The sequence below is a fragment of the Aedes albopictus genome, chromosome 1 (genome assembly GCF_035046485.1).
Source record: "Aedes albopictus strain Foshan chromosome 1, AalbF5, whole genome shotgun sequence".
Taxonomy (NCBI): Eukaryota; Metazoa; Arthropoda; class Insecta; order Diptera; family Culicidae; genus Aedes; species Aedes albopictus.
This window is the reverse complement of record NC_085136.1, coordinates 303,964,473-303,986,804: the sequence shown is the minus strand read 5'-3', so window position 1 is coordinate 303,986,804 and position 22,332 is coordinate 303,964,473. Positions and strand designations below refer to the sequence as shown.

General features: G+C 41.3%; 2 protein-coding genes and 1 long non-coding RNA gene across 4 annotated transcripts in view; 1 reads left to right on the top strand and 2 right to left on the bottom strand.

Moving 5' to 3' along the window:
* The window catches only part of LOC134285731 (uncharacterized), a 174,652-nt gene that overhangs the window by 76,263 nt on the left and 76,057 nt on the right, over window positions 1–22,332 (bottom strand). The gene's annotated exons all lie outside the window — the stretch shown is intronic.
* LOC109416397 (protein BUD31 homolog) lies at window positions 807–1,480 on the top strand. The gene has a single exon (XM_019690434.3). It carries the CDS (start codon window positions 929–931, stop codon window positions 1,361–1,363), a length of 435 nt encoding a protein of 144 aa, XP_019545979.1. The 5' UTR covers window positions 807–928; the 3' UTR covers window positions 1,364–1,480.
* Window positions 12,356–22,332, bottom strand: part of LOC109416373 (integrator complex subunit 12) — a 58,258-nt gene continuing 48,281 nt past the window's right edge. For both annotated transcript variants that reach the window (XM_019690414.3, XM_019690413.3), the window contains exon 3: window positions 12,356–12,851. In XM_019690414.3, the coding sequence (XP_019545959.3) occupies window positions 12,474–12,851 (378 nt within the window). In that variant the 3' untranslated portion in view covers window positions 12,356–12,473. The remainder of the gene's footprint in view (window positions 12,852–22,332) is intronic.

Genomic DNA, 22,332 nt, shown 5'->3' with positions numbered 1-22,332 from the left:
TTATCATAACTTTCACAGATTTAATGAATTTAATAAACTTTAGAGGCACAAATCTGACGAACGCAGCATCGAGCCAAGCCGCCCTTGATTATCCTGGCTTTGCTCACTTGCAAAAAGAGGCAGCTTTTCCAAATCGAGCGCATTTGTTTACGATTTTTTAAGATTTGTGCTCTTGAAAACGTGAGTAGGGGTCCAAGTCGGCCATTGTGGCAGCCATATTGGCATTCTTTGAAGTTTCTCCTTAAATTCAACCTAATGTCCTCTAGGGGCCCAAAATTCGACCGTTACCCTATTGTTGCCCTATTGGTACTTGAATTCTCAAATCAGTCACTCGATTTGAATTGGTCCTAAGTTTGCTGTGATTACTATAGATTCGACCTATCCACTTATCCGCGAGCGGTGGCGGCGACGGCACAGCTATAATCGATTCGAATTTGACGTTTCTTGGGGATCGAAATCGGTTTGCGTCACCGATCGGTGAGTGAAGGAGTGAGGAGGAGGATGAAACTGTTTTGACTTTCCCCCAAGGAACGGCAAAATCCAAACCGGTTGGTTAGGCCCGCCGGCCATTACCGCTCGCGCATATGTAAGTGGATTCAAATCGAACGCCAGAAACAATGTCATGTTCAAGACATTTTGGTTTGTCTAGTAGATACCTACTATATTCCTGGTTGAAATTTCTGAGCGGGATATCCTGAGCCTCGAGTTCACATCTGGCATCCCTGCTCAGCGCAGGCAAAAGTTTCATCGATTTTCTTCTTTACCGACACACCTTTCGGCTGAACTGACATTTCACTTTGTTTTGCTTTACGACCGCCGTCACCGTCGTTTGTTGTCGTTCCGTTTACGTTTGGTGCGCGGTGTTTCGGTTTTTCCCCAACTCAAGTAGAAATTTAACTATTCCGTGGAAAGTTCCTGCAAAGAGAAAATGCCCAAAGTGCGCCGCAGCCGCAAGCAACCTCCGGAAGGATGGGAGCTCATCGAACCGACCCTCGAAGAGCTGGAGCAGAAGATGCGTGAAGCAGAAACGGAACCGCACGAAGGTAAACGTATCACCGAGTCGCTGTGGCCCATCTTCAAGATTCATCACCAGAAATCGCGCTACATTTACGACCTGTTCTACCGGCGGAAAGCCATCAGCCGGGAGCTGTACGAGTACTGCCTGAAGGAGAAGATCGCCGATGGGAATCTGATTGCCAAGTGGAAAAAGTCCGGCTACGAGAATCTGTGCTGCCTGCGGTGCATCCAGACGAGGGACACCAACTTCGGGACGAACTGTATCTGCCGGGTACCGAAGTCGAAGCTGGAGGAGGGCCGAGTGGTGGAGTGCGTGCACTGCGGATGCCGCGGTTGCTCCGGGTAAGGTTTTTGGGTGGTGCGTGGAAAAAAGATGTGTGTATGTTTTGTGTTTTATCGCAAAGGCATTCTTTAGAGACGATAATTTCTTTTGAAGTAAAATAAATATTGAGGGATAGTAAAATAGTGTTTTATTTACCTTTAGCATATTCAAAATTCTGGAGTTAGCTACAGGATGGTCCCTCACAAAAATTTGGTGGAAGAATTTTAGCCAGTAGGTTTTAGGATGGTAGGTATTGTGTGTAGTGTCGGTAGCGATGGTTCAACTGGCTATGAATAGCACTACGGACCGCCTGTTCCAGTGGTAGGATTCCACTAATCAGGTGACCCCTAATTCAAGGATTTATGCGGCTTTATGCTTACCATGCCTAGGAATGAATGGTCAGGGGGGTCTTATAAAAACCTAATCGCAAACGGAGCTTGTGGAGTACCAGGGCCCTTACTACGCTAACCGCAGCTATGGTGCAGTGGACCTTGTGTTTCTCCGAGACAATCAGCTGCCCTTCTTCAATCTCATGAGGTTGAACAAGAGCGGGATTATGAAGATGTTATTAATTAGTTTAAATTTTCACCTATATGGTTTCGCATTATGCGATTTACACAGTGCATTCTGTGCATCCTCGCTTTTGGCGCATTCAAGTCGATATCGATCTGGCTTATTGTTGCTGTTCTTTTTTTGCATCATTGTGGCCAGGTGTTGTTCTAGTTTTTCCAGCTGTATTGTAAAGCATGAGCGGTGATCCTTGGCATTCTTGTGTAAATTGGGGTACTCGGAATGTTGATCGATCACCGATTATTGCTGGCAGATGCAGTGGAAAGTTTGTCTTAATACGTATCAATCGTCTCTGACAAACGAGAAAAACTGACCTCACTGATTACCTGTCTCTGAGCCAAATTTGGTATAGAGTCTTCAGTCTCCGATTAATCGCTTCATGTTGGATGGAGGCTTTTAATCCAATGGGTTACATAGCCGCTATCCGAATGAAGAGAGTAATGTTCCGCGTAATATATCACAAATCAAAAGAGGTGCGGTACATTACGTGGAGCGGATATACTGAATTGGGTACCAGACCAAGTCCCTGCTGGGTGGCACGAAATAGGTGAGCCATAGACAATAGAATCGTCAATGTCGTAGGGCATAGTATGTGACTATTGTCGAAACAACACTATTTTTGGTCATTGTCCAACCAAGATCATAAGCGGCGTCTACTTACACTAAGCGCATAACTATGTTAGGGTCAAGATTAGGATGAAATCATTGGTAAAATATGATAACACTTTTTAGTTTGTGTAGTTAGTTGAACTAGAGTTAACTTTTTATTGAGACATTTTCTGTAGGTTTATTCTGGATTACAATTCATTAGCTGTCCTTTAACTGAATTATTTTATAACAGCAAACAACTTTATTCCTTCTTGATAAAAGATGTATTAACAAAAGCATTTCAATGTGGACAAAGTATTGCCAAACTATACATCTGATCAGATATTTTTCCGGTATTAAATTTGGGGTGGAGAGTTAAACACTTACGTAAAATAGTTTTAAAATGTCAGACAAACATCACATGAGCACAGCTACCAATGAACCGAACCTTCTCTACTGTTTTCTCATTTTGCCGCTTCCTATCCTCAATTGAACTTATCTGACACTAGTTAGGACTGTCTGTGGAAGATCCGGGTTTCTAATTCTGTGTAGGACTTGTTGAAACGGGATGCCTGATATGTACTGCGGACAAATGGGCTGGAAGTACTGAGCAATCACAATTACTGTCGTACTAATCATATTAAATGCATGCTTTTCTACTTACATCCCAAACGTCGCCAACCGGCAAAGAGGACATGACGAAAAAACGCGAGCTGGCCCTAACAAAAACTAGAAAGGCGATGAAAATGGTCACCGATGCAACGATATGGAAACAAAATAGATGAGAAATTATCGACCAAATCAAAATCTATGAACATATCGCTAATGTTCTTTATCATTCTTTCTTTTTCTCGTTTCAGCAACAAAATCGAAACTTCTCTACTATCTCTTCATTTTCTGCCTCTTCCCATCCTATTCCCACATCTTCTTATATCCTCTACTCCATCTATTGAATGTATCTGACACTTGTTGGGACTGGTAACGCCAGCGCCTGCCTGTGGAAGATCCCGGTGTGCTAATTCGGTGTAGGACATGTTAACGGGGGAGGCTTAGTAGGTCCACATCTGCCTACAAGCAGATGGGCTGACAGTTGTCGGCCTGGGTGTGGACTGAGCAATTACAATTACAATTACAATCACAGAGTTTAATCTTGCCTAGTTTGGGTAGTGGCTACGGTTAGGATAGCTCAGATCAATCTTCAGCATAAAAGAACAGCAACAATCAATCTTTGCAGACTTATGCAAAATGGTACAACCGAAGTGGTCTTGGTCCAAGAAACTTACTTTCGTAAGGGGAATTTCTATCTAGGAAACCTTGTTAACCCGGTGTTTGCTACTTTCAGTAAACATGAAATGGCACACTCGCGTGTCATGCCTCGAGCCTGTGAACTTCACACTAAGATTCAGATGTTCCAGCTCAGTAATTTTTTCACTGAGTTCAGCATTTTTTTCATCTTTTTACTGAGGTTTCAACAGCAGATTTATCTCGGTACACTCGGTAATCGTATTTGACACATTCTACGGGCCCCGTATCATCAATACCAATTTTTCAAAGTTGAGTTATGGCATATTTGACATTTTTATCACATTCTACATTACTTTTGTCATCCAAAAATGTATTCGACATGATATTAGTGCGACAATAAATATAACTTTAACGACGATTAAGATTATCAATAAAATCGGGATTTTAAGTCTTTTAGGCACACTTTTCATCCGAACTGCCGTATTTTAAACACCAATACACTGATTTTTCAAAAGTCTTCCATCATTTGTAGCTAAATGTATGAAGATTTTTGAGCATAAAAAGATTTTTAATCGGAAGACTTTACAACTCTGAAATATGGCTGATCATGACATGGGTTTTTATTGCGTTGTAACGTCACGAAAAATCAACATTTTCAAATTTTATTCAAATACGGAAAACGTTACAAATATGAAATTTTGTATGCTCTTTGTACTCGAAAAAATCTTTCAAATGAGATTAAAAGAAAGAAAATCGGTTCACGGAAGCCTGAGTTTCACCTGGTTGAAGTTTGCGTTGTAACGTCACGAAAAAAAGTTCTGTGGAAAAGACCAAATCTTTCTGGCTTCTAAATTGGACAAACGTAGTTCTATATTCAAAACAGTTTCGTTCTCGTTGTGTATGAGCTCTTTTTCAAGATATCGTTTATAAATTGCGTACCATTGCCCGTTCATAAACTACGTAGACTTTTGAAGGACGGGGGAGATGGTGTTCATCCAAAATCTACGATGTAATTGTACTACGATATTGTAAAATTTTTCAATCGTAATCAAATACCACTCAAACCGAAAATTTCTGTGATATCAGTGGCTAACAGACGAAACACTGACGAAATTACAAAGTTATTAAGTTGGTCAAAGATTTACAGTTGATGGATAGTTTGAGTTCCACCAACAGGTGGCGCTGAAGAACTTACCAATTTTAAATTTCATACATCTCAGGAACCCTATTGCATAGAAATACGATTTCTTCTACAATGTTGTTTGATGTGAAGACGTTAGTTTCCATTTTGCAAAAGCAGGCAAGGGATTAGAATTCCTTAAAGTATTCTACAAGCTGGAGCTTTTTTCACTTTGGATATATTGTATTCAAATCAAATTGTAATCAAAGATCAACATATAATTCTTAACTTTCAAAATTTAATTTGATTTGATTCACTTATTCCTTAGATATAAGAGTTAATAGAACAACAGTCAAAAATATGATTCTGCTTAAAGCGTTCCATCTGTGTGTAGAGCTAACCAATCAAGTCCAATATTGTAGAAAATACAGATAAAAAAATCAGGAACTGTCAGTCAAAATTTGAGAATGTTTGATATATTTTCAAAAGTTACGGCTTGTTGAATGTGTTTTGGGAAATTAATAAAATTGGCATGCTTTTGTGCTTTTGAAAGTTTGCAACTACCAGCACTGTGTGGCAGAAATTAATACCATACGGCAAATAAACTGAAAGTCCTTGATCTACCAAACAACTTTAATGAAGCAACCATCTTTCCAATTAATCACGATCCTGAGATGAGTAAAACTAAAAATGTGTATGCCCTCTAGCGCCTCCTAGTGGAACGATTTGAAATCACACGGCCACACAGACTTTAGACTTTTAGAATGTTGATGTCTTTGGAAAAGTTGTTTATCTTGTCAAGAATTTTCAGTTTAAAAGCCGTTTGGTTCAAGTTTCTAACTGACTAATGGTAGTTGAAATTTTGAAAAATCATGCACTTTATACTTATTCAAAAAATATTCAACATGTTGTAACTTCTTATACAGTACCCAAAGATTTTGCCAAGAAAAAAGTTTCTCAACTAGTCAAAATTTGTTGAAAACTTTTTGAGAAATTTTAAACTATTGTAAACTTTTAATTAGCATCGCCCAGTGCGTCTGAATCTCACATCCAATAGTAAATCAGCTGTAAGTTTTTGACTTATCAAACAACTTTGCCAAAGACACTAACTCTCTAAGTAATTATGACTCTGACATATATAGGATGGATTTTTTTTGTCAGAATTAGGTCTATTTGTATCTGGAATCACAGAAATTGATGCCCCTAAGTGGTATGCAGATCCTCAGGTATGTCTTTGTTTCAATAACTGCTCGCACATCTTAAAGCGTTTTTAAATGAATCAATGACATTGCATAAACTATTGAAAAAATGTTTAATTCGACGGCGTGATGAGTTAAATGCTGAAAATTTTAAATATCTGGCGGTGCAAAATAATGGATCTCAGCGCGCTAATCTTTGCAACAAAACTAAAAGAATATGGGTGATACTAAACCGAAGATGGGTGCCTGTGTCATTAACCTTCATGAAGAAGTATTCATACTTTTGATAGCAATAACTTGGTCCCCCGAGCCATTTATCAGAAAACGGATTTTCAATAGAATAAAGTTCCCCTTGAAGCAGTGAAGATAATGCAATGATATATTCACAAATTCGGGTAAATTTGGCTGATTATTCTGATTCTAACTTGATGTGCATTTTCGTGACGTTACAACGCGAGCAGAACCCTGTTTGAAAATGAACGGGCGTTGTAACGTCACGAAATGTAAAAGTCGATTATCCAAAAACAAATCCGAAATTTAAATGTTTTATTCCATTGAATTGAAAAACAAACCAATAAATTTCAATGGTGGAAAAATAATTCAGATATTATAAAAATTTTTTTTTTTTTTTTTTTTTTTTTGTTTTTTTTTTTTTGTTTTTTTGCTGGGTTTCTAGCTGCACTCTGAATAGAGTTGAAACCTCTACACTAGACCCGAAGATAGAAAAGAGTACGTAATCTTTCAGAAGCAGTTTGCCAGCCGTACGCGGAAAATGATATCCATTAAGACACTGTTGCAACTGACTCAGAAAGTTACGGTAGAAGATTGGAAAGTTTTCAATTGGTCAGTCAGTCAGGATTTGCCTATGTAGTGTTATGGTCACACGGTTTGTGTTTGTCTAATTGTTTGATTTTGTGGTATGGTTCAATATGTTTTACTTCTCGTTAAATCAGTTGTCGTAAGTTTGTTTTTTTCTCATCGAATCCATCGAACCCTGTATGTTAAAATATAGTCGATCCTGTGTCAAATTGTTTACTTGATTTCGCTAATCGTTTTCTACTGTGTTCATCTCTTGTGTCCTTAAATTGTCATCGGTCCAAAATCCACAGAAACATGTAACTAAACTTGTGATATTTTCCTGTTGTCGTCATAATATCATCTAGGAGATAATCAAAAATACGCCAAGTTGGTCAGTTGATTGCAATAAAATTTTAAAATAATAAAGATTTCATGTCAACTTTCATCCCGCTACAAATACTATGAAAAACATCCAAAGTCGTTCAATTGTCCTATCGGTCCTACCTAGATAAACTATGTCATTTTCTCAAGCGTAGCCTAGAAATGTCAACCTAGTCATACATAAGTAACGTTGTTCAGTTAATAAAAAGCAGTCAGTTTTTGTCCAAATGTCACGTCGAACGCATTGACGTCAACAATGCGTTTAAGTGTTCGCACGTTAGCTTCGAATCTATCAGCACAATTAAGTGCTGCAAATCTCCTTCCCACTATTAGTTCTTCGGTCGATTTTTATTGCTTTATTTAAAGAAAATATGACCAACTAACATTGCAAAAATTCGAAAAAGCGACTATGACATTAATAAATTACTAATCAAAATCAACCGAGAAACGTGGGAAATAGAGCCCAAACAACATTTTGAAGTCAGCTGGCTGTAAAAGGTTCCAAAATCTGTCACAAATCCTACAATACTTTTATTAGGATTTGTAACGATCATCAAAACCTTCTTAAATCCAACCGACTTGGAACTATTGCTTGGGAATAGACTCTAATGAGCCCTGGCGGATCCTCCATGTTTATCGAGCATGTCTGATGCATATGATCAGCCATACTCCATCTGCAGCAGCCGGTTCGTGATGAACCGTTGGAGGCGCATTAAAGTGTTAAAAAGGTGATATGTTTCACTAAAGAACACTACATTACAATAATCAAAATGAAACTCCTTCACTTTAATACCGTCAACCCCTGCGAACTTGGCCAGGGTAATTCAGATATTATAAAAATCCGAGCAGATATTTCAAGATGTTGGTAGCGCGTTAGAGAGGGTCGGATTCTAGCGCGTTGTAACGTCACGCTACAAATACGCATTTTGAACACGTTTTTCTAATGAAAACTAAATGTTCAATAGGTCAAATATATCAGAAATTTTACAAGAAATCCGAATATGAAAAAATATTTTGAGGTTTACGCTTGTTTTCATGAGTTATAGTGGAAAATCTGACTACGAATGCGTCAGAACTTTGTAACGTCACGGTAGAATGTGTCATTTACCGTTCAACAGTAACGATATTTACCGTGCATCAGTAACTTTTGACAGTTCATTAGCTGAGCTCGGTAACTCATTCACAGAATATCCGCAAAATAAACAACCGAGCGTACCGAGTTAAATCTGCTGTTGAGAACTCAGCAAAAAGATGGGGAAAATACCGAGCTGATCTTATGTCGAATTCGTTTTTAAACCTGGGTTGGAACTGGATCGGCGGAAAATGTGTAAACAAACAACGTCAAACAAACTTTAGTACAAGCGACACCGAAGTCGGGTTGGGTTTGAAACTGTGATCTGATCCAGTTCCAACCCAGGTTGAAACTGAATCAAAAACGAAAACGACATTAGTGTGTTGTCAACAACGCAATAGTTGCTACATTCATCTCTGAACTAACCACCAGAGATGTATGTGCTATCACAGTTGATGTATCTGTTGAAAACCTCAACAGGAAATACGTCTATTTTTCGGTTTATTTATCGCATGACGAACCATCCCCTACGGATGCTTTCAAACACGTCATTGCATACTGTACTTCAAAAGGCCTTCCGCTAATGGTAGACAGCGATGTCAATGCTCACCATATCATCTGGGGCAGCTCAGACATTAACTTGAGAGGCTCCAGTTTGATGGAGTACCTAAGTAGTACAGATCTTGCATTACTTTAACATAGGCAACCGCCCAACCTTCATGGAATCTGCTAGAGAGGAAGTGTTAGACATAACGCTTTGCACTAGTAGAATTAGTCACGAGCTGACTAATTGGCATGAGTCATATGAAGAATCTTTATCTGACCATCGCTACATCTTGTTTGAACATGTGAATGTTACTTCGCAAACTTGCGTTTAAGAAATCCCCGATCAACCAACTGGGATCATTTTACTGATTTGGTTAAGGCCAAATTTCATGGATACTCACCATCCATTGACACTCCAAGTGATTTAGATGATGCCGTTGATACTACAACGGCCTTCATCATGGAAGCTTTTGAAGAAACATGCCCTCTACGGTCTGTGAAGATCACAACAGGAACCCCTTGGAGGAACTGTGATCTGCTGAAACTCAGGAAACAATGTAGAAAGAGTTGGAACAGACGACGTTCGGCTGGATCGGCTGGTAGGCTCGCAAGGCCTACCAGAAAGCTCTTCGGTCTGCTGAACGATCCGGCTGGAAAAACCTTTGTACAAATGTTTCCAGTCTGAGTGAAGCCAGTCGATTGAACAAAATCCTTGCAAAATCTAAGGATTTTCAAGTGAACGAACTTCGTTTGCCAAATGGTGATTTCACTTCCTCTGATGAGGAAATTTTAGAATGTTTATTCAGTACACACTTCCCCGGATGTGTGGATATTACATCTTCGGATGAACCTGATGTCTTTTCTTGTAGTTATGATTCCCTGGCCTCGGCTCGGAGTATTGTAACTATAGAATCGATTGAGTGGGCACTTAATAGCTTTGCTCCTTTCAAATCTCCTGGGGCAGATGGGAGTTATCCTGCTTCAGAAGGGATTTGATCATTTCAAACATGTTTTGAAAAAAATACTTGTTTGCAGTTTTGCTACAGGGTATATTCCCAAACCCTGGCGGGATATTACTGTGAAGTTTATTCCGAAAGTGGGTCGTGCGTCGTATGAAGAAGCAAAGAGTTACAGACCTATCAGTTTGACCTCTTTTCTTCTGAAATGCTTAGAACGCATTGTCGATCATCACATCCGTGATGTTCATCTGGCCAACGTGCCTCTTCATGTGAACCAACATGCCTACCAATCTGGTAAGTCCACTGTGACTCTTTTACACAAGGTTATTTATGATATCGAGAAAGCATTCGCTCAAAAGCAATCTTGTTTGAGTGTTTTCTTAGATATCGAGGGTGCCTTTGACAATGTGCCTTTCGATGTCATATTGGAAGCCGCACGGGGTCATGGTATATTTCTAATGAATTCCAATCGAATTTACCAAATGCTCAAAAACTGACATCTCTTCTCGACATTGCGTCAAACAGCGATTAGGAAATTAAGTGTTTGTGGATGCCCTCAAGGGGGAGTCTTGTCGCTACTTTTGTGGAATCTCGTAGCAGATACGCGCTATTGAGGCAAGTTAATAATAGCGGTTTTCTTACTTATGGTTTTGCCGACGACTACCTAACATTCTTAGTTGGTATGTGCATCAGCACCCTTTTCGACCTGATGCAAAACGCCCATCAGGTAGTTGAGGGTTGGTGTCGCCAATATGACCTTTCGGTAAATCCGAGTAAAACATCTATTGTTCTTTTCACGGAAAAGCGAAACCGTGATGGTGTTCAACCTTTATGTCTCTTTGATTCTGAAATCAATGTGACTGAACAGGTAAAGTACGTTGGAGTCATTCTTGATTTTAAGCTTTCCTGGACACCTCATGTTGAGTTCAGAATCAAGAAAGCTTGTATGGCCTTCAAGCAATGCCGGCGAACCTTTGGTACAACTTGGGGTCTAAAACCCATGTATATCAAATGAATTACACAACTGTTGTTCGTCCAATATTGGCTTATGGATGTCTTGTGTGGTGGCAGAAGGGCGAAGTGAGAACGGTCCAATCAAAGTTAGGCCGTCTCCAAAGGATGTACTTAATGGCGATGTCTGGAGCGTTCTCTTCAACTCCTACGGCAGCGCTCGAAGTTCTCTTTGACGTTGCCCCACTACACAACACAAGACAAGAAGCACTTTCTTGCACTTACCGCCTATGGGTACTCGGTTTACTAGAGGAAACTCCTGTGAACCGCAGTTCAACACTGTGATATATAAGATGTACTGAATAAAGCTGTGATAAAGAGAATGATCACAGCAGGCGATATAGCGCATTTGAATGTGATGCGAACTGTCAAGCAGACAATGTTAGCATCCCCGCTTGCGCAGCAACAACTCCAGGCGTCACCCAACCGCGTTCACTCTTGCCACTTGCGAACCAACGTCAGCCTGGGTAAGTTGTGTGTGCTGCACATGAGGGGTGATTCCTTCCCAGAGAAATCCTAAACTCCACAAACACACACCTCGTTGTTTCCACTTTTGTTTAATTGGGACAAAGTTGTCCTTGCTCCAAGTGATCTTACAATTGCTTGTAATTTTCCGTATATGACATTTTCCACGAATTTCCCTTCCCGAGAAGAGTGGACATCTGGTTATCTGGAGAGAAGTATTTCAGACGGCATGGTATGTTACACTGATGGTCGAGCAGGTGCTGGTGTTTTTTTCTCGTGAGCTAAGGCTGTATCAGTCTTACTCACTTGGTAGACACTGCACCGTTTTTCAGGCCGAAATCTTTGCTCTTATGTGCGCAGTGCAATCAGCACTTCAGCAGCACGTGATGGACAAAGTAATATACTTCTGTTCAGATAGCCAGGTTGCTATTAAAGCAATTGCTTCGGCCAACTCCAGGTCGAAGATAGTTATCGCTTGTCGAACTCAAATCGAGGAGCTAAATTCAGCAAACGCTGTTCACCTTGTATGCGCACCTGGCCATTCTTCCATCGCTGGAAATGAAATGGCTGATGAGTTAGCTCGCACTGGAGCATCACATGACTTCATTGGTCCTGAGCCAGCTATTCGGATGTCGAAGTGTTGGTTGAAGCTTCAGATTGACACCTGGGCTGCCACTCAGCACAAACAATATTGGAATAGTTTGGAGTCATGTCGTCCAACAAAATTGTATTGTACTGAGCCATTTCTAGAGGTGGCGAAGTATCTAACTAGTCTGTCTAAGCAGAATACCAGCATGGACATTTGCTATAATCGAAATGCACCCTTCTTTATTATGTCAAGTGTCCATTATGCCAAATATAGTTAGTGACCTGATGCCAAACGGCTTTATGCCAAATTGCACAGACCCGATACACACCAGGTTTTACTGGTGTTCAAGCTTACTCTGCATATCAGAGCGACGCAGAGCAAAGAGAACAACGTCATTAGCTCGCAGTTAAACGATTACAGGCTGTACATGTCGCTGTCAGACAAGGAATTTCGAAGCTGCAAAACTATCTTCCTCTCATTGCAATAGACAATTAATCTTTACTTCAATACTGAGTAAATTCCACTTTCAAACTTATGAAAAGGGGTTCAAAGACATTCAAACGCATACTTACTGTGGCTACCCAATTCCTATCATTTGTGCTTCCTCTTACTGTCGTGTAATTTGGCTGCCTTCTTCTTCATCATCTGCAGCCGCTTATCCGCACTGATAATATTGATGTTCGGCGTTCCTGCTCCCGCATTGGAGGACGACCCTCCGGCAGATCCGGACCCACCTCCACTGCTGCTGCTACTGCTCTTGGAAGATTTTTCCTTGTCCTTTTCCCGATCACGATCCGATCGATCCCGGTCTCGCTCCCGATCGCGATCTCTATCCCTGTCGCGATCCGAATGCGACGAACCCTCTTTACTGGACTTTGAGCTTTTATGCTTCGATGAGGACGAAGAGGAAGATTCGTAGTTCTTGCTGCTGGATGACTTGGAGTGCGAGGACGACGATGACGATGAAACCTTCGACGAGGATCCGACGGCCGGTGACGATGAAGCAGACGATTTACTGCTGCTGATCGTTTTTCCCTTGCACAGTGTGCAAAACCATGCGTTTTCCTGATCGTTAGCGTCCGATTCGGAAATGACCGGTTTGTGACACTCCTGATGGTACAGCGAATGGCAATCGGCGCACTCGACCAGCCGATTCCGGGCCGTATGTTCCATCCGCTTGCAAACGATGCACATCAAATCCTCCAACTCTTTGAGCTGATCCTCCTCCATTACGACATCGTCATCCTCGTCGTTTCCCTCGACGTCCGAAATGGACAGAATGATCGATCCCGAAGGCGGTGGCGGGACGGTCAACGATTCCGGGACCTCAGCAGCCGATTCGCTTTTCGCCGGAGATTGCTGCTTGGAGTCCGGCGCCGAGGACACGATAACCGGCGAAGCGGCACGTACCACCACCGGAGCCAGCTTCTGCTTGCGAACATACAGGTTACTTCCGATGGCGGTGCTCTCCTCGGCCAGATGCTTCTTACTGAGGGTACTGTTAAGCGTTTTATTACCACCGTACCGTTGCTTGATCAGCTCGTCCAGCAGGTTGCGAATCTTCTCCGCCGAATCGGAATTGGACGAGTGGAGCAGCTTGAGGGCATGCTTGAAGGTGGGGTCAATGTCGACGGCTGATGACATCATCTGGATGGATGTTTCTGAAATGATAAGGTCATATTTTTGGATTGAACCAGCGGAAACTCATACACTGACGGTAGTTTTCTCAGATGTGAAAAATAGCCCACTCAAAACATCATGAACAAAATCGCTTTTCGACAACTTATCACGTAATCTCCACTATGTTGAACAGCCAGAACTACATACCTTTAGTTAGAAACACAGAATTAATTCCAACTCACCTGTTTTACTGCAAAAAATCAGCGGTTTTTTAACGAAAGTTAAAAGTTTTGGTTCACATTTGCAACTATGGTCCACTGCACGAATTTGTGCTAGCCTGCTTACTCTCACACGAAATTTGACATTTGAGCGGTGCCGACACCTCTCAAACGTCAAATTTCGTGTGAGAGTAAGCAGGCCAGCATAAATTCGTGCAGTGGACCTAGGATAGGATGTGACACCTGCAACTTCTCTGTCTAATTTCACAGCTTGCTGTCTTGTTTTTCTGCGTTGCTAATTGGTCTCTTTTGGGCTGACTAGTTGTCGTATCCTATCCTAGCAGTGGATCATTGGTCTACTGAATGACAACAAAAACAACACTTTGACGTTTTTGCGCCGGCTGGGAGTTTTTTCTTCGATGATTGGAAATAATCGATGAAGTCGGCAAAGTAGTCTGCGGTCAGGTTCGAGCGCAGGCTACATGGAAAGCTCATCAAACCATACACGCTAAGGTCAGTTTACCCAAATATGAGTAAAGTATACTCATAATCGCCAAAAAGTGCACAACCTCATTTTATGGGTAAAGTGACTTTACTAACTTATGGGTAAACGGGCACTACCCAAATATGAGTACTTGTGCTAAAGAAAAATATAGGTAAATTTCACTCATATTTACGTAATGAGATTGTGTTATAATTTTTAAAAAGTTTTCTCGGAAAAAAAATGATGAAACATACATAATTGGTTTTTCTTATTACTTAATTTAAACTTTAATTATTTTGATAGTTACATTCTGCTCACTTATAAATAATCTATTGTACTCCCAGAGGTTCAGACTTTTCTGTGCATTGGCTTGGCGCTTCCGGATGGTAATCAGGATGAGTCGCTCAGACGGGCTGCGGTTGGTTCTGGTGCGGGAGAATCGGAGAATCGTCGATCTTGTTGGGGAGTACTGATGGAAAACACAAGTGATGTTTTTTATGCGAATGTTGCAACGGGCTATTGATTGAGCGTATTTTTGATCGGATCGCCGTTTCCGTGCACGCTACAACCAAATTCGGCCTCTCTGGAGTTCGCAGTTTATATGATGACTGGACGAATTGTTGAGGGACACGCTCGGGGACACTTAGTGCTGCAAAAGCTTGATATGGAAATTCCATGGGCGATTCGCGATATCGTACAAAGATATCCATTGTCATTGGGACCTGAAATTATAATAAAAAACTTACCAATTGAACTACTTATTACTGTTTGTCTTAATTGCTTGCCTGTTTCAAATCACATGAATTTTATCTCGGATTTTATTAAACCTTCCCTGCTCAAGTGATGCTAATTGTTAATCACACAAGTTTTTCTTGCTCCCGGCGCTACCGGACGACAACCCAGCCGTTATTTGAAGAAAAGACGGTACCGGTGGTAATCCAGCAAAGTCCGGGCTTTTGATTGTGGTTGATTATGAGAAGGTTCTGGAACCGAATTCGGTCTTGCTGGACGGAGGAGTTCGTGTGCTGGATGTGGCAACTCGCGATCAAGAGAATCTTTTATCATTGTAACCTGAAATGATAAATAATATAGAGAAATAATCAATTAAATGAAAGTTTAATTATTTATTGGCTTACCTTTTAATGAAATCTGTTTTTTTTAGAAGTTCCTGCTCCAGCATGTTGATCAGTCTGTTTTTGACAAACACTTTTATTTTTCAGCCAAATATGGGTAAAGTTCAGTTACCCATATTTGGGTAAATTGACTTTACTGCTAATATGAGCAAATTTTACCGTTTTTTCTCAGTATATTTTACCCATATTATGGGTTTTAAATGCAAAACCCAAATATGGGTAAATCGACTACCTATTTATAGGTAAACTGACCTTAGCGTGTACACGCTAAGGTCAGTTTACTCATAAATAGGTAATTTATTTACCCATATTTGGGTTTCGTATGCGTTACCCATAATATGAGTAAATTTTATCAATAAATATTGGTAAAATTTACTCATATTATGAATGAAGTACATTTACTCATATATGGGTAAAGCTCTGTTACTCACATTTGGATGAAAAAATATTATCCTAGAGGCGGCGCCTAAATCGACTGTTTTCAAAAACTAAAACTATTTTTTTAGTGAAACATTGCAAAAACTTATTGCTTATTTGCAAAAAAACTGATCCTTATAAGAATTAGTTGAGTTTACATTACCTAGCAAAAAGGAAGTAAACGAGCTGTAAGTATCCTAGAAAATGTTTTAACGAAATGCAAAAAAATCATTTGTTCAATGTTTTTCAGAATCAAATTTCTATCGGAGTCATATACCGGAGGAATATACCGCCAAGCTTCCTGATGATTCGCCTGTTCGAATGATCCTCTCTGCAATCACCCGTTCAGATGATGAAATTCGCCTGGAGCAGAAGGTCTTCCCGTCTATGGCCCGGCTCCCCTTAGAAAGATGTTGAAACCCACCAGAATGTGATCAACTTCGGTGCGGAAAGAAAAAGCTGCCCATGTCCGTCTGGAACAAACCGCAGGAGCAGGAGGAAATATTCCCGCTGTGTTTAACCCTTCAACAACTACGTTTTCTTTGAAGTGACCAATGATGTTCCAAACAATGAACCATCGACAACTCGAATCTCCTTGTTGAGGCCTCCGGAGTCCGAGAGGCCAGGAATGAGCCTTGGATTGAGCAACCGATCAGCTGGGAGGAGTAACTCTTGGAGCAACCAGCCGGAGCAGGAGAAAACCAGCCTGTGCGCGCGGTCCGCAACTAGAATTTCTATGTCTGATTGTTTTAATAAAAAGTGAAACGGATTTTCGTTTTTTAATATTTTCTCTGGCATTTTAAGATAATTTTCTCTCATTGAATAATATTATTTTACCCATATATGCGTAAAATTGACTCAAAATTTAAAATCATAAATATGGGTAAATGTTACCTATTTTTACAATATATCCAGCTTACCCATATATGAGTAAAGTGCCTTTACCCATAAAATGAGGTTGTGCACTTTTCGGTGATTATGGGTAAACTTTACCTATTTTTGGGTAAACTGACCTTAGCGTGTAGGGAACTGCACGCCGCGGTTGCTAGGGAAAATTCTTTTAAGTCCTTGACGTTTCGTGGCCTTGTTGCTTACGATTTGGACTTAGAAAAATTTTGCTGGTTTTACTGAGGTGCACCCAGGTGGGCAGGGTGGCTTTGATTGAAATTATCAACGCGTGGTTCGTGGGTGGCGGAATGCGCGCGTTCGGGCTCCTACTTGCAAGATTATGAAACCTGACTTGACTACAGTTATGAAGTTCAGCAATTTGTAAGGCATGATTAGCTGATGTCAGGATGAATCATTGACCACATGGTCACCACTGGCCACTCCGGGAACTTCCGGGATGACCCGAAACAACCTGGAGAACCGGTGATAGGGGTCAATTACGTTTATTTAGCAAAACATGATGAAAAACACCACGGCTCTTTTTTTATGATTTTTCGTCAATTCACTTGTGACTGCATAGCAATACTGGCCATGGTTCCCATGTGCCACTTTCGAAACTTCCGGGATGCCCTGAAGAACCGACATTAGAGGATAATCATATTCTAACAGAAAAATGTGTCATGCGACGGATCTTCCTTCATGAATTTTCATAGATATGTTTGAGGTTGTATCGATGCTAGACATGGCCCCCATTATTGGCCACTTCTGGAACATCCAGGTACCCCGACGGAAACGACAACAAAAGCTAATTACGATCATACAACAAAACATGTAATGTGACCATCATGATTTTTAATTCCTATGTATGTGGTCGTATCAAAAGTGGCCACACTCTTGGTTGACCATTTCTGAAACTTTCTGGGGCGCCCTGAGGGAACCGTTGGCCAGAATCAATTAGGTTCATTCAGCGACGGTTTCATAATGTTTTTCGAGAATATGCTTGTGGTTACTGCTAAAACTTAGAGAATGCCCTCAAGAGACTGATGGCATATTGAACAAACGCGTTCATATGACAAAATGTGGTGTGTAACGCATCTTGGCTAGGTCCAGAGAAATATCTGACAGGATAAAATAATGCCTGATGGAACTTCCGAAGGATTCCCTGGCGTAATTCCTGGAGGAATCCCTTTCAAAATGTTTGAAGGCATCCTCAACGGAATTTCTTGAGAAACGTCCGTCTGGGAATTCCTCCGGGTTCTCCTCCTCCAATTCCTCCAGGAGTTTCTCTAAGAGTTCATCCTAAATTGTTTCCTTAAGTAAGTATGAGAGTTTCTTCCAAAACTTCTCCGGGAATTTCTTCTGTAATTCCGCACAAAGTCCTTCCTGGAACTCCTCTGGGAGTTTCTTCTTAAGTTCCTCTGGAATTCCCCCCGGCAGTCCCTTTTAAATTACACCAGGAGTTTCACGTAGAATTTCACTGTGAGTTTGTCATAATTTCCCCCGAGAGTTTATGCTGAAATTCTTCCACAGGCAGTTTCTCATGAAATTCCTCCGGGAATTTTCCCAGGAATTCCTACGGAAGATGCTTGTAGAATTACTTTAGTTCATTCTAGAATATCTCTGGAAGTTCCTTCTGAAATTCCTCCGAGAGTTCATCCTGGAATTCTTCCGGGAGTTCACTCTGAAGTTCACGCGGAAACTCCAACGGTAGTTCGACCTAGAATTTATCTGTGAGTTCGCCATAGTATTCCTTCAGAGTACCATCCGGGAGTTTCCTCCTAGAATTCCTCTTGAAATTCCTCATGGAACTTCCTGGATCCCAAAAATGCTTCAGGAGTTTATCACAGAATTGCTCGGATGTTCCTCTTGAAAAACGTCCGGGAGTTCCTTCAGGAAATCTTCCGGAAGTTCCTCTGGAAGTTCGTCCTGCAATTTCTCCTAAAGTTGTTTCTGGAATTCTTTCTGGAAATTCTTCTGGAATCCTTCTAGGAGTATCTCTGGAGTTAATCTGAGAATTCCTCCCAAAATTCCTCCTTTCTTACCGAAATTTCTCTGAAGGGTCACTTTGAAACACCTTCTGAAATTCCCACTGGCGTAAGTTCCTCCAGGAATTACGCCAGGGAATCCTCCGGAAGTTCCATCAGGCATTTCAAAGGAATGAAGGAATTTCAAAAGGATAACCTAAGAAACTCAAGAAGGAACTTCCGAAGAAATTCCAGCATGAACTCTCGCAGGAATATCATGAGAAACTCCCTGTGAAATTCTAGGATGAACTCACGAAGTAGTTTCAGGAGGAACTACCGAAAGGATTTCCGCAGGAATTCTAGGAGGAACTATCTGATGATTTCCAGGAGGATCTGCCAGAAGGAATTCCTAGAGAAATTTCAGAAGGGACTCCTGGTAACATTTCATGAGGAACTCTCGAAGGAATTCCAGGAGGGTATTCAAGAGGAACATCCGAAGACATAATATAACGAACTCATAGAGAAATTCCAGGATCTTCGAGGAACTCTCATAGAGGTACCAGGAGGATACTCGTGGAGAGTATTCAAGTGGAGAATCCGAAGTAATACTATGACTTACTCCCGGAGGATTTTAGGATGAACTCTCGTAGGGGCTCCAGCGTGAACTCTCAGAGGAGGAGGAACTCCAGAAGGAATTTCAATAGGAAGTCCCAGAGTTTTAGGAGAAACTCCTAGAGATATTTTAAGGCAAACCCCCCTAAGAAATAAAAGTAGAGTCTCCTGTGAAATTTAATGAGAAATTTCACGAGCAACTCCTGTGGGAATTTCAGAAGGTGTTTCAAAGTGACCCTTCAGAGAAATTTCGGTAAGAAAGGAGGAATTTTGGGAGGAATTCTCAGATTAACTCCAGAGATACTCCTAGAAGGATTCCAGAAGAATTTCCAGAAAGAATTCCAGAAACAACTTTAGGAGAAATTGCAGGACGAACTTCCAGAGGAACTTCCGGAAGATTTCCTGAAGGAACTCCCGGACGTTTTTCAAGAGGAACATCCGAGCAATTCTGTGATAAACTCCTGAAGCATTTTTGGGATCCAGGAAGTTCCATGAGGAATTTCAAGAGGAATTCTAGGAGGAAACTCCCGGATGGTACTCTGAAGGAATACTATGGCGAACTCACAGATAAATTCTAGGTCGAACTACCGTTGGAGTTTCCGCGTGAACTTCAGAGTGAACTCCCGGAAGAATTCCAGGATGAACTCTCGGAGGAATTTCAGAAGGAACTTCCAGAGATATTCTAGAATGAACTAAAGAAATTCTACAAGCATCTTCCGTAGGAATTCCTGGGAAAATTCCCGGAGGAATTTCATGAGAAACTGCCTGTGGAAGAATTTCAGCATAAACTCTCGGGTGAAATTATGACAAACTCACAGTGAAATTCTACGTGAAACTCCTGGTGTAATTTAAAAGGGACTGCCGGGGGGAATTCCAGAGGAACTTAAGAAGAAACTCCCAGAGGAGTTCCAGGAAGGACTTTGTGCGGAATTACAGAAGAAATTCCCGGAGAAGTTTTGGAAGAAACTCTCATACTTACTTAAGGAAACAATTTAGGATGAACTCTTAGAGAAACTCCTGGAGGAATTGGAGGAGGAGAACCCGGAGGAATTCCCAGACGGACGTTTCTCAAGAAATTCCGTTGAGGATGCCTTCAAACATTTTGAAAGGGATTCCTCCAGGAATTACGCCAGGGAATCCTTCGGAAGTTCCATCAGGCATTATTTTATCCTGTCAGATATTTCTCTGGACCTAGCCAAGATGCGTTACACACCACATTTTGTCATATGAACGCGTTTGTTCAATATGCCATCAGTCTCTTGAGGGCATTCTCTAAGTTTTAGCAGTAACCACAAGCATATTCTCGAAAAACATGATGAAACCGTCGCTGAATGAACCTAATTGATTCTGGCCATCGGTTCCCTCAGGGCGCCCCAGAAAGTTTCAGAAATGGTCAACCAAGAGTGTGGCCACTTTTGATACGACCACATACATAGGAATTAAAAATCATGATGGTCACATTACATGTTTTGTTGTATGATCGTAATTAGCTTTTGTTGTCGTTTCCGTCGGGGTACCTGGATGTTCCAGAAGTGGCCAATAATGGGGGCCATGTCTAGCATCGATACAACCTCAAACATATCTATGAAAATTCATGAAGGAAGATCCGTCGCATGACACATTTTTCTGTTAGAATATGATTATCCTCTAATGTCGGTTCTTCAGGGCATCCCGGAAGTTTCGAAAGTGGCACATGGGAACCATGGCCAGTATTGCTATGCAGTCACAAGTGAATTGACGAAAAATCATAAAAAAAGAGCCGTGGTGTTTTTCATCATGTTTTGCTAAATAAACGTAATTGACCCCTATCACCGGTTCTCCAGGTTGTTTCGGGTCATCCCGGAAGTTCCCGGAGTGGCCAGTGGTGACCATGTGGTCAATGATTCATCCTGACATCAGCTAATCATGCCTTACAAATTGCTGAACTTCATAACTGTAGTCAAGTCAGGTTTCATAATCTTGCAAGTAGGAGCCCGAACGCGCGCATTCCGCCACCCACGAACCACGCGTTGATAATTTCAATCAAAGCCACCCTGCCCACCTGGGTGCACCTCAGTAAAACCAGCAAAATTTTTCTAAGTCCAAATCGTAAGCAACAAGGCCACGAAACGTCAAGGACTTAAAAGAATTTTCCCTAGCAACCGCGGCGTGCAGTTCCCTATAGGGAACTGCATGAAATTCTCTCCTTCTCTTTCACTCTAACAGAAATCTTGTAAACAACAAGGCCACGAAACTTCAAAATCCCATACAAAATCAAAACAGTGCGGTGCCCTATATCAAACCGAGAAAAATTTCTACTCAGTCACTGAGTTGATCCTACACGAAACCAGAAATCAACCCAAATACAGGTTCTTTTCACTCACATCGGCTCTTCCGTGCGAGAACCCAAATTTGGCTATACCGCGTTAAACCTCTGAGTCGGTAGTTTCCGTTTGATCCCGGCAGAAAATTGCAACCCATCGCAAAGTTCTTTCTACCTAGCGTTGACTTTTGAAGTACCCTAGTGGGTTGAAATAAACCCACTTTTGGGTAAGCGGCAAAAAACCCAAATTTGGCTTCTCGCACGGACATTAGCTGCTTCTCGCTTTGTTTTTCACAACATTGCGTGCGGGAGAGCGAGGCAACAACCCACTGTTGGGTAAAAAGTTCAAGCGGTTTACTATTTTTGCGTTCTTTTAACGTATTTTTTAGGTAACCTGTTTGTAGAGTCGTCCGTTGGGAGCCTAACAATCAAGTTCCGTCGATTACGCGCGTCCTAAACTGTTCGCCGCACATCACCTCCGTACGTTCCTAATTCCTGCACCTAATGAACTCCCGCTCGTTGTTGTTGTTCCTGTTTGACTTGACAGCCCAATATAGTTGGACTCTAGGATAGGATACGACAACTAGTCAGCCCAAAAGAGACCAATTTGGGGACCAATAATCTTAGCAACGCGGAAAAACAAGACAGCAAGCTGTGAAATTAGACAGAGAAGTTGCAGGTGTCACATCCTATCCTAGGTTGGACTATGTATTGCCACACTGAAACGAATAGTCCCAGGACTCCTAGTATATATCTCTACATTCCTTCCCTACTCGAAAAAAAAAGTTCAGAGAAAAATCTTCCTGCATCAG

Coding starts and splice junctions, on each gene's coding strand:
- LOC109416397 (XM_019690434.3), top strand. CDS start 929: ATGCCCAAAGTGCGCCGCAGCCGCAAGCAACCTCCGGAAGGATGGGAG.